This window comes from Pristiophorus japonicus, chromosome 18, assembly GCF_044704955.1.
Source record: "Pristiophorus japonicus isolate sPriJap1 chromosome 18, sPriJap1.hap1, whole genome shotgun sequence".
Lineage (NCBI taxonomy): Eukaryota > Metazoa > Chordata > Chondrichthyes > Pristiophoridae > Pristiophorus > Pristiophorus japonicus.
This window is the reverse complement of record NC_091994.1, coordinates 16,431,000-16,443,067: the sequence shown is the minus strand read 5'-3', so window position 1 is coordinate 16,443,067 and position 12,068 is coordinate 16,431,000. Positions and strand designations below refer to the sequence as shown.

The window sequence follows — 12,068 nt, the reverse complement described above, 5'->3', positions numbered from 1 at the left end:
GAAGAGAAAAAGATTAGTGAAGACAAACATAGGTTCCTTGCAGTCAGATTCAGGTGAACTTATAATGGGGAACAAAGAAATGGCAGACCAGTTGGTTATCCCTTGACGAAGGAAGACACAAATAACCTTTCGGAAATACTGGGGGACCGAGGGTCTAGTGACAAGGAGGAACTGAAGGAAATCCTTATGAGGCGGGAAATTGTGTTCGGGAAATTGATGGGATTGAAGGCCGATAAATCCCCGGGGCCTGATAGTCTGCAGCCCAGAGTACTTAAGGACGTGGCCCTAGAAATAGTGGATGATGCATTGGTGATCATTTTCCAACAGTCTATATCGACTCTGGATCAGTTCCTATGGACTGGAGGGTAGCTAATGTAACACCACTTTTTTAAAAAGGAGAGAGAGAGAAAACGGGTAATTATAGACCAGTTATCCTGACATCAGTAGTGGGGAAAATGTTGGAATCAATTATTAAAGATGAAATAGCAGCGCATTTGGAAAGCAGTGACAGGATCGGTCCAAGTCAGCATGGATTTATGAAAGGGAAATCATGCTTGATAAATCTTCAAGAATTCTTTGAGGATGTAACTAGTAAAGTGGACAAGGGAGAACCAGTGAAAGTGGTGTATTTGGACTTTCAAAAGGCTTTTGACAAGGTCCCACACAAGAGATTGGTGTGCAAAATTAAAGCACATGGTATTGGGGGTAATGTACTGATGTGGACAGAGAACTGGTTGGCAGACAGGAAGCAGAGAGTCGGGATAAACGGGTCCTTTTCAGGATGGCAGGCAGTGACTAGTGGGGTGCTGCAGGGCTCAGTGCTGGAACCCCAGCTCTTTACAATATACATTAATGATTTAGATGAATGACTTGAGTGTAATATCTCCACGTTTGCAGATGACACTAAGCTGGGTGGCGGTGTGAGCTGTGAGGAGGATGCTAAGTGGCTGCAGGGTGACTTGGACAGGTTAGGTGAGTGGGCAAATGCATGGCAGATGCAGTATAATGTGGATAAATGTGAAGTTATCCACTTTGGTGGCAAAAACGTGAAGGCAGAATATTATCTGAATGGCGGCAGATTAGGAAAAGGGAGGTGCAACGAGACCTGGGTGTCATGGTACATCAGTCATTGAAAGTTGGCATGCGGGTACGGCAGGCGATGAAGAAGGCAAATGGTATGTTGGCCTTCATTGCAAGGGGATTTGAGTATTAAGAGCAGGGACATCTTACTGCAGTTGTACAGGGCCTTGGTGAGGCCTCACCTGGAATATTGTGTTCAGTTTTGGTCTCCTAATCTGAGGAAGGACGTTCTTGCTATTGAGGGAGTGCAGCGAAGGTTCACCAGACTGATTCCAGGGTTGGCTGGACTGACATACGAGGAGAGACTGGATCGACTGGGTCTGTATTCACTGGAGTTTAGAAGGATGAGAGGGGATCTCATAGAAACATATAAAATTCTGAAGGAACTGGACAGGTTAGATGCAGGAAGAATGTTCCCGATGTTGGGGAAGTCCAGAACCAGAGGACACAGTCTAAGGATAATGGGTAAGCTATTTCGGACTGAGATGAGGAGAAACTTCTTCACTCAGAGAGTTGCTAACCTGTGGAATTCCCTACCGCAGAGAGTTGTTGATGCCAGTTCGTTAGATATATTCAAGAGGGAGTTAGATATGGCCCTTATGGCTAAAGGGATCAAGGGGTATGGAGAGAAAGTAGGAAAGGGGTACTGAGGTGAATAATCAGCCATGATATTGAATGGTGGTGCAGGCTTGAAGGGCCGAGTGGCCTACTGCTGCACCTATTTTCTATGTTTATCCGGCACCCTTGGGACCTGGCCTGTGCCAATAAGGGATTTTGCTGGATAAAGGGCGGTCAGCCCGAAGTGTCGGCGGGCCCCAAAGTCGGAGTGGAAGTCAGCCGTGATCTGCGCATGCGCCCCCGGCCACCAGAATCATGCCGGACAAGCAGTGGTGCCGGATAAGGGAGTTCCGGACAAGGGAGGTCCAACCTGTATTTGTACTCCGAGATTCCTTTGTTCCTCTACCCCACGTAGACTCGCACCCACCAAGTAATAAGTGATCTCCCTATTCTTCCTACCAAAACGACATCTGTAGCTATTTCTGTACCATTCACGGAGATACGTGCGTTCATTTTTCCTTCCGATGTGCAATACCTTTCGCTTGCCTGAATTAAGTCTTGACTGCTCTGTCAAACTAATTCGACAATTTCTGAGCTGCTTCCTCCAATTTCATTGCCTCTTAGTTTAATATCATTTGCAAATTTGCAAAAAAGTTAGTTTTTTGAGTCCAATTCTTTGATGTAAATTAGTCACAGTGGCCCACACACTGATCCCCGGGGTACAAAACTCAGCAATCAAGTTAAAATAGATAGGAATGACTGTGCTAGACCTGTAGCTGAAATTAAAAGGAGTTGAGAGGGGAATTCAACCAGCCCCACCCGATGAAGAGAGGGCTTATAATGTTTCTGTAATATTATCACAAATTCATCTATGCTACTTTGTGTTGTGTGTGTGTCATACACTTGTTATTTGGACATCACTGTTTTATGGCAGTCATACCTAAAGCTATACTATTCTAACACTAGATAGAGCTTCATAAACTGCAGATCCCCATACCAATAACATATTATCACTAATGTACTACAAGAGACATGGGCTTTGTCCTGACTTTCCACGGGCAAAACTATGGGAAATCCACTGGTATATAGAATATATGCGATGTGCTTCATCCTTTTGGACAGATTTTTGAACGATAGGGGAGTCGAGGGTTATGGGGAGCAGGCAGGGAAGTGGAGTTGAGGCCAAGATCAGATCAACCATGATCTTATTGAATGGCGGAGCAGGCTCAAGGGGCCAAATGGCCTACTCCTGCTCCTATTTCTTATCATCTTATGTTCTTTTATTTTCTGGAAACGATATTACTGTAATCTACCCTGCCCCCCCACACACTCACGATGACAGCTGCAGAAGCTGTGCATTATGAATCATCCTTTATGATCTGCTGCCAGATATTTTGTCAGGAATAAATTTTAGAGGGGAGGAATGCCTTGTATATTTTGTGCCAAAAGGAAGGTAATTTAATAATGAATTACAATTAGGCACGGAGTTAGTTGTGCCAATAAAATCCATGATCATTGTATATTGCTTTGCTACAGTGTAGCCTCATTATTCTGTGATTTCGGGTGGCCACATCATAATGTGTGATGGTTATTATAGTGATGGTTATTATAACTTTTGCGTTCTGAGTTTGTGGTTTGTATCTGTTTAAACACCTTAAACCAATAAGGGCAGATTTTCCTCTTCTGCACTTGGGCGTAAATAACTGTTGGGATGGAGCACATGGAGGAAATACAGGCAAGGAGGACCACCTGATTGACCTTTGTGCACTCAAACCATATTTACACTCTAGTGCAAAAGAGGAGCATATGATCTGTAACCCTGTTTGCCATTTGTTTATCTGAGGCCATGTTAAAAACTGGAGAGCTGAATTTTCACAAATGATGTTTGGGTGTCAATTCCCTCCTTGCTTAGAAGTGCATGTTATATTTAAGCAACACTAAAAAAAATTTTCCTCCCTTTTGCAAGAGATTACATGGACCAGGAGTTAGATGGTATCGAGGGTGAGAGTTGCAGCAGAGCTCCAAGCTCTCCACCCATCTCCTCTACTACCAGCAGACTAGACTCTGAGCAGGATCCACTCGTCCTTCAGAACTCAGGTAGTCACTTCTCTGTGCCCAGAGGTATCATAAATACTTGTAATTAAAACTTTTTATGACCCTGAAATGTCAGAGCGCTTTAGAAAAAACGTACATTTTTAAAAAGTATGGATTCTTGCGTATGATATCTTTGTTTTTCATTCTCTTCTGGTTTAAAGCACATTCTGGTTGAGCACATAAATCCAGGCTGATACTCCAGTGCAGTTGAGCGCTGCACAGTCGGAGGTGCCGTCTTCTAATGAGACGTTAAATCGAGGCCCCGTCTGCTCTCTCTCGTGGACGTGATCCCATGGCACTATTTCGAGGAAGGGCAGGGGAGTTATCCCCGGTGCCCTGGCCAATATTTATCCCTCAATCAACACAACAAAAACAGATCATCTGGTCATTATCACATTGCTGTTTGTGGGAGCTTGCTAAACACTAATTGGCTGCCACATTGCCCACATTACAACAGTGACTACATTCCAAAAGTACTTAATTGGTTGTAAAGCGCATTGAGATGTCTGGTGGTGAATGCAAGTCTTTCAAGTCTTTTTTAAAATGTAATGGCTGGGATTTCCCTTTCGGCAATCCTACACTTGCAATCTGTGATCTGCCGATCATGTGCAAAATCCTGGCCAGTATCTTCAAAATCAATTAGTTCAGTTAAACCCCATGTATGACTTGCATTCGGTATCTGAGGAGAGTTCATGCTATAGCTGAGGTTTTCATGCCAGAACATTAGCTGGGAGCACTGAGGTTACTCCCAGTTTACACTATTATTGTGCTCCTCAGTTAGGTGAGACATCCTAGATTTAACTCTGCACTGCCCTTAATGTGTTCTCTCTTTCCAAATGGATGTTTCCACTCCGTGGCTAATTACAATGGTAGCTCATGGGAAGCTATTTTTAATTTAGTTATATGTACGTAGAATAAATTTAAAGACATAGATGATAAAATGTAAATCACGTCAAATTATTGAATTATTTTGTTTTTAATACTTATTTGCCCCCCTCCCACCACCACCATTTTGTTACAGAACAGCAAGATGTCGAAATTGCAGTTTGCACCATGAGTGCTAACAGCCAGATGTTTGAGTACTGCAATCCTCCAGTGAACCGATCGGAAACAAGTTGCTCGCCTGATCCTATCTGTGGCCAAGGAAGAGTTACACCCACACACGACTGTGATACCGTTACCTTAAGTCAAGCAGAATCTGGGTTTTTCCAGCTGGAACTGGATCAAGTCATTCTGGACAGACCAGCGTTGGAGATGTCCACAAAAAAGTTGAAGATGGATTTCTCGCTGCCCAAAACGTTCAGTGATGGACTGCCTGACAATCCCAGCGATGTGGATTTTGAAAACCACACTTCGCACATTGCTCAGGCAAAAATGTCTGTTGCCGTGACGGATTTTGGAAGTATTGATGTTGGAGATGTGAACAGCTTGCTCAGTGCTCACACATTGCACCACCCTGCAACTATTCAGTCGGAATCGTTATCTCAGTGAGAGCTAGGCGTCTCACAGAATATTTTATTTATATTTTACTTTAAAAGTTACTGGAAAACTAATTTTGGCATGACATCAGTGATGTCTTCTATTTATTTACAGTGCATATTTGTTTCTCGAGAGGAAAGAAACATTTATTTTTGGGCCCAGATACATGGATGGAATCTAAACCCTTGGATGTTACATGGAGAGGAGACTTACCCCACACTTTACAGAACAACCTATTCACCTGTTCAGTTTTTGTATTCATCTTGTCTGTGAAATTGGATTCATAACGCTATCACCAACAAGTCTCATTCATGGCATTTATTCTAGTCATAAACATTATAATTTTTTTTTTATTGCGCATGGTGTTTAAAGTCCAACTCTAGTCATTTCCTGCATCTCTAAGAAACTAATCAGTGTTCTTTTTTGGACAAGGATGTGTGCATTTTGCGTGCGACAGATTTCTAGTAGTACTTTGATCAACCAAACCACCTGATTGGTGGAGTAAGCTACTTTCATGGCTAAGAAAGAGAAACATGGAATTAGCTGTTCCTATAGTTTGGGCAAATATGAGCTGTTCAATTTAAGGAAACCCCATTTTATATCAGCTGTTTGTCCCCTTTTTGGGTCTAGCCACAAGAGGTGAGCCAACCGTGAGCCATTCTGAATTGGTACAAAACAATGATCTGGGTGTCAGGGGAGGGCACATATTATCAAATCACTAGAACCAGGATAGTACTAGGGATTGCTGAAACTGGGTCCCAGGGACTCCTTATACCAAAATGTGAGCCAGTTGCTTTGTTGAATTTATGCCACTAGATGATGGTTTGTGGTAAATATTTTGCTGTACACCTAGTGCTAATAAAAGGGTACTGCATGGACCAGAAAGGATTTGTATTTCCATCAACATGAGGGTTGTAAAATCTTTGAATTTCTTTTAAATAAAACCCTTGCATAAGACAAGCCCCCCCCCCCCCCCCCAAACCCAACAAAAGTGCAATTCCTGTGTGATAGCTGCTAAATCTCTTTTGAAAAGAAGCCAGTGCATGTCGCCTGGGTATCCAAGTCATGGTCCAATTGGAATTCATTCATTGGTTATCTCCACCTTGCTCCTGGCCAGTTAACTGGCCATTAACTTAAACATTTAGAACTGCCTCCTTTTTAAAGGCACATTTAGTTTGTCACAGATGTTATCCTGTATATCTGAAAGATTAGGCTGTCAGTAGTTAAAACATATACTCATCGTTAGGAAATGATGATTAATCCAACATGCTTTGTGATTGAAATCCTCCTCCACAAAATAAATTGTTAAACTGCGCACTCCTTTGTAGAACACTGCAGTGTAGTGAAGCGATTCTCCGTGTGCTACAGCTGGGTTACATCTTAATTTGGACAGTGATGCAACACTGTTTGGGTGGCTAGGTCCTGTAGTAACTTCTTGCCTTCCAGCGTATATATTTAATAAAACACAACTTTCTGAAAAGATTCTGTGCACTCAAACATTGCTAACTTTCTCTCGTACCACATTCACTGCGCTGCACTAAAAACAATCCACGTGTTAGGAAAACAGGTTTGCTAACTGTCCCTGCATGACTGCAATAGAGACTAATACACAAATGATAATACAATTGTGTTATTTTTTTTAAATGAGACTGAAAATCTTAGTGGTCATCAGATCATTTCACCCTCTTCCCCCACCCCCCACGAGCTAATGACTTGTGTCATCATAACCTGCTGTGCACTTTCCCTTCTATTTGATCCAATGGCCCCACTTAATATTAATAGAACTCATCAGAATTAGCATTGTATCACCCACTGTTCAATATTTTTTAGACTGTCACTAAGAATCACTTACAAGTTAGTAGGTCCCACTCAGTTATCAATGTGAGAATTTCTCTCAACATTCAGCACTCTTGATGTTGTGGTCGTTTTCTTACTGAAAAGAGGTTTCCCAATTCCAACAACTTAAAAAAAAAATATGCTCTACAATCCCCTTTTCATCAAAGTGTACTATTTGAATATTTCCCCCTTCAGAGCTATCCATTATTCATGTGAGCGTGACTGATTACTTGGTTTCAATGATAATATCCTGTAGTCCTTTGTCACAGTTATATGGCTACCTGAGGGCTATAACGATAAATGCATACAGTAAACCTTAAATCCTTGGTAACTAATCCCGTAAGTGAAGAAAATATATTTTCTTTTGTATAAAAATGATGTCAGCCTTGACTCAGAGGTAGCACTCTGGCCTCTGAGTCAGCATTCAAGCTCCATTCTAGGCCTTGAGCACGCACTGAGGGAGTGCTGCATCGCTGAAGGTGCCGTCTTTCAAGTGAGACATTAAACCGGGGATCCGTTTACCCTTTTAGGTGGACGTAAAAGATCCCATGGAACTATTCCGCGAAGAGCAGTTGAGTTCTCCCAGTGCCCTGGCCAATATTGATCCCTCAACCAACATCACGAAAACAATTTATCGGGTCATTAGTTCTCTTTGAAAAATAGCACAGAATGCAATGATTAGTTAGTAGGAGATGTATTGAAAATTGGATTGTATCTGACTTACCAAGTGCCAGGTTCTATCTTCGTTCATCTCTCTCTTAATGAGTAAAGATGAAGAGGATGTTTGCAGTTGCATCAAACATTTGCAGTTGCAGTTGCCACGTTCACAACCTTTAAATTATGATTTACTGTTAAATCCTGCAGTGCTCCAAGTTGCACAGTCTGTCATTTGCAACACAATATATACCCACCCCCTTCAATACACAAGAAGAGCCATTTCGTTCTTTAAAATGTAGATTTTGCAATGCAGTCAAATTTTCGGTAAATTTGTGCTGTTATTTTATAGTCGCCTTTTTTAGTTTTAATTTTTTATATGACTCATATTAATTTAATTCCTGGTCCAATACTGAAGGGGCACAGACTTGCCTTTAACCCTATATCATGTCTATGCTAGAGTACTTTTCAAACCTACAATCCTACAATCTTACTGTTCTTTTCCTTGATTATATTCCCTGTAATGAATGCAATGTAATTCCAAGACAGCAGTTCCCACCTGCAAATTATGCATTCTGCCATTAAGGGCAGACATTTATAGCTCTGAGCACAATAAAAACATGTGACGAGAGTAAATCGGAGAGGATAAATTTGTTGCAATTATTGCATGGGATAAATGCGTGCCATGGTGTGAATGAGTTATAAAAGTCTTTTTTTAACAACAACCTTGGATTCCCCTAGTGAGTTCCATCATGTTTATTGGGTGGAGGTCCACTGATTTCTAGGAGCATAAATCAAGCTAAAACAAAGTTCTGCAGTTAACGTTAGATTTGCCCTTTAATCAAATCCTCTTGTTGTAATGAATGAAAATACATGACATACAAGTTTTGAAGGGAAGTTCTTCAAATGCTAAGTTGTGCTGCAGTTTAATAATGCATGTGTCTTATGGTCACTTCTGTGGGCATTTTAATCATTGATGCCTCTATAAAATACTAAGTGTATAATTGGAATGTTCTCAGGGTCGTTTTTTTTTATTGTTGTCTAGGGCAAGTCTTGTACAACTGTTGAAAATGTCCATATTCTAACCGCCACTTATTTCAAACAGTTCGAATGAATTCAAACTTTCAGTGTTACTGCATAGGTGAGTGATGGCATCTGTTAAAATGTGGTGTGGGAATGAGAATGAGGCAACCAAAATTTCTGAACAAAGTTGAACAGAGTGCATGTTGCACATCACCAGTGTCCAAATCTACCACTTGCTGGTGCATTGAAATTTAAATGCACCCCCCCTCCCCCAGAGCCATTGGAGGGCAGCCTGTGTTTCATGTTGGTTATGTCCTGATGAGCAGCATTTGCTGTTGGAATGAAAGTTGAAGCTTTCTGTCTGGTCTGATTTTCTTTTCATTCTTCCTTTCTCGCCAGCACTTGAATAATGTTCTTTTAATATCTATAAACTGAACTCCTTAAAGAGGGCTGATCTGATCTCGCACTGGTTTTTTGTGAAGAACTGAGTATCATTAGTTGGAACGGCAGAGTTTCTTGTGTACAGCCTTTGTAACATACCACTTGCACAGTCGGTCAGTAATCTCTTTGGGGTGGGATTCCTCTTTTTTTTTAGGCAGAATCTGAAGAATTCTCTGTGTTTAATTATTCGTTAACGAAATGGCAGGGAGATGCACTGTTGAAATGTGCAATTTAATTAACAGCTCATTAATTACATAGAAAAGTAGGCATTCTCTTGCTATTTTTGATGCCTTTGCTCGTACGCTTGTCAATGTAATGTTTCTTGCTGCCAAAGGAGGGAGGAGGAATTTAATTTCCCTGTCCAGGAAGGACCACTGGGCGCACAAACCTGTCCATTCTTCAGATTTATGCTTAAAACTCTTACCGACTGGGAAAAATCATGAATTTAATAAATAGTCCAGTTCTACATACTTCTCCAACTCGCATAATACTTAGAATAGACTGAAGCATTGATCTGACTTTGTCACTTACTTCCCCCATCCAAGTTGTTTTTAGACCTGCTTTAAAGTTGATGAAATTGTGAGGTTGGTGTGTGGCTCTAAAGTAAATGATCATATTAAAGATTTCTCATATCAGTCCATATGGGACTGGCTATTCGTATTGGTAGATGATGGTACACTGGCTGTTTTATGTATCTTGCCATTTACATTATTTATTCACGCACTCTGTACATTTCTTCATGAATCCTTTCTTTCACCATAGCTTTGTTGCCTTCACTTTTCTACTTGTGCCATGGACTCCCCATCTGCATCAACACTGTCATGCGGTCGTGATGAAAACATCTGGTTTCCAAAAAATTTTAATAAGGAGATTATGATTTTTTTTTTTTAAATAAATCTTGCCAGTTGGCCAAATTGCAAAAATTATTTTGTCCAACTTAATTTATTTTTTGGTTGGGTGGGGTGAAAAGAATAAATACGAGCAGGGAGTGAACATGTTCACATCTTAATCACAATGTACCCAGCACTAAGGTCTTTCCGTTTGTTGTGAAGATGCGATCAGAACCACATCACTGTGGGTCCATGATGGCAATTGGATAAGCAACAAATCTGATTAACATTGGGAGCCTTACCGCAACTCACCATGGTCAGCTTCGTGAGGCCAGCTGGAGTGCTGAACTGAATGGGGGGAGAAAATGTGTGTTCTTGAGCAATGTTGGGAGATCACAAAAGCTGTATGTATGTATTACTACCCAGGGAATTGCCAAGGCTTGCAAAATACAAAAAAAGTTAATGCTATTGAGTTAGATTGGCTTAATTGTCTGCAACCCTTGCCAAGTTTGTATTTCTGAAACTAATAATGGACGTTTACAGTTGCCACAAACATCACATACTCTGTAAAAAAAAAAAAAAAAAATTAAAATCGACAATTCTGTTAATAAAGCTGTAGGTGTTCTTACAATGGTTAGAGGCAGCAATAAGTCACAACCCCATGGTGTATTATAATGAGAGAAAATGGAAACTCTATTCTTGTTCTGTGTAGTATAACCTGAAATAATAACAGATGTATTTTTGTGAGAATATCCTACAGGAATGTAGAGTTCCATTGCAATATAACCCTATAATGTGGCACTGAAATTATTTCTAATGGCACAATAACTGGGTATCTGGGTGGTTGCTGCATCATATCTGCCACTTGTTTCTATTATACAGTGACCTGATCCTCCTTGTCATTGCTGGATTGAATTATAAGATTAGAAGTAAATGTAGTATGTATATTTGTACATTTTCAGTCATGTCTTTTAATCTGTGCAAGCCTTTATATTTGAATGGCATTTAGCCCCTTCGCTGGCCTGATGAATTTTACTAGAACAGCAGCTTAAGTGCATCTTGTTCAAACCTAGTTTTAAGCCAGTGAAGGGGTTGGAGTTCTCCAGATTTCAATTATCTGTACATTTTATATCAGTCAGACTTCAGATGGATTAAGCAAAAGTTGTGCGTCAATTCAGCAGACAAAAACAAGGAAGTTCATGTTGTTACAATGGGCGTTATGAAGAGCAACCTATTAGCTTAGTTGCAAAGATCCTACCCTCAGGTGTTTGAATCCTAGTGGCTGATGATCCAACTCCCCACAAGTGTTTTCTTTAACATTGGTTAGGGCTCCAAGGTAGAATCAGCCATGGAGGGAGCCAGGGATATGGAGACCGATGTGCAGTTCAGGGTGTTAGAAGGGAATGTGCTTCAGAAAAATGAGGTGTTATTGATATTTTCCTTCTCAAAGCATCTTGGGCCGTTCTTGGATATTGTAGCCAGGAACACATAGAGAAGTCATGTATGTTGCAAAACATGTGGTGCATTGTAAAATGTTGCACTTATTCTATATTTGTACTAATTGAAACAAAAGTGCTGTCTTACAGATGCAACTGTAATGAGACTGTGGTGTGTGCTTTAGAAGAAAATAATCTGTCATGCCGCTGCTGCTACTTTTTCAACCACTTTGTTTCCTTGCCTTGGTGTGCAATCCCTTTGCTATCTTTCCTTAATGCTTCATAATTGGGTGTCACAGAAAACTTTTACTTCACAAGATGAGCACAAACTGAACTGAAAATCCACTTGAGTCTTGTGATTTTTTTTTTGGTTTTACAAAAAAAACTCAATTATGTTTGGAAGTTTTGCCGACTTTACAACTTGTGCTTTGGAGTATCAGTTTTTAATTTCAGGTGATGGCATCAATCTTTTGGCACTTGGTCCAGCTTAGAGTAGCTAAATGAACCAAAGACCAAGGCTGGTTGGATTATTCGCACTCCCAACTGTGTCAAGTGCAATTTTGGGGTAGAAATGTGTTTTAAAATCATCAGTCTGGAAACCAGTTGTGTCCCTGTACTACCTGCCATATCCTGCATG

General features: G+C 40.7%; 1 protein-coding gene across 3 annotated transcripts in view; it reads left to right on the top strand.

The window, feature by feature from the left end:
* LOC139228570 (mesoderm induction early response protein 2-like) overlaps positions 1–6,171 on the top strand; it is a 117,376-nt gene extending 111,205 nt beyond the window's left edge. For all 3 annotated transcript variants that reach the window (XM_070859698.1, XM_070859699.1, XM_070859700.1), the window contains 2 exons: positions 3,605–3,735; positions 4,754–6,171. In XM_070859698.1, the coding sequence (XP_070715799.1) occupies positions 3,605–3,735; positions 4,754–5,223 (601 nt within the window). In that variant the 3' untranslated portion in view covers positions 5,224–6,171. The remainder of the gene's footprint in view (positions 1–3,604; positions 3,736–4,753) is intronic.
* The last annotated feature ends 5,897 nt before the right edge of the window (positions 6,172–12,068 follow it).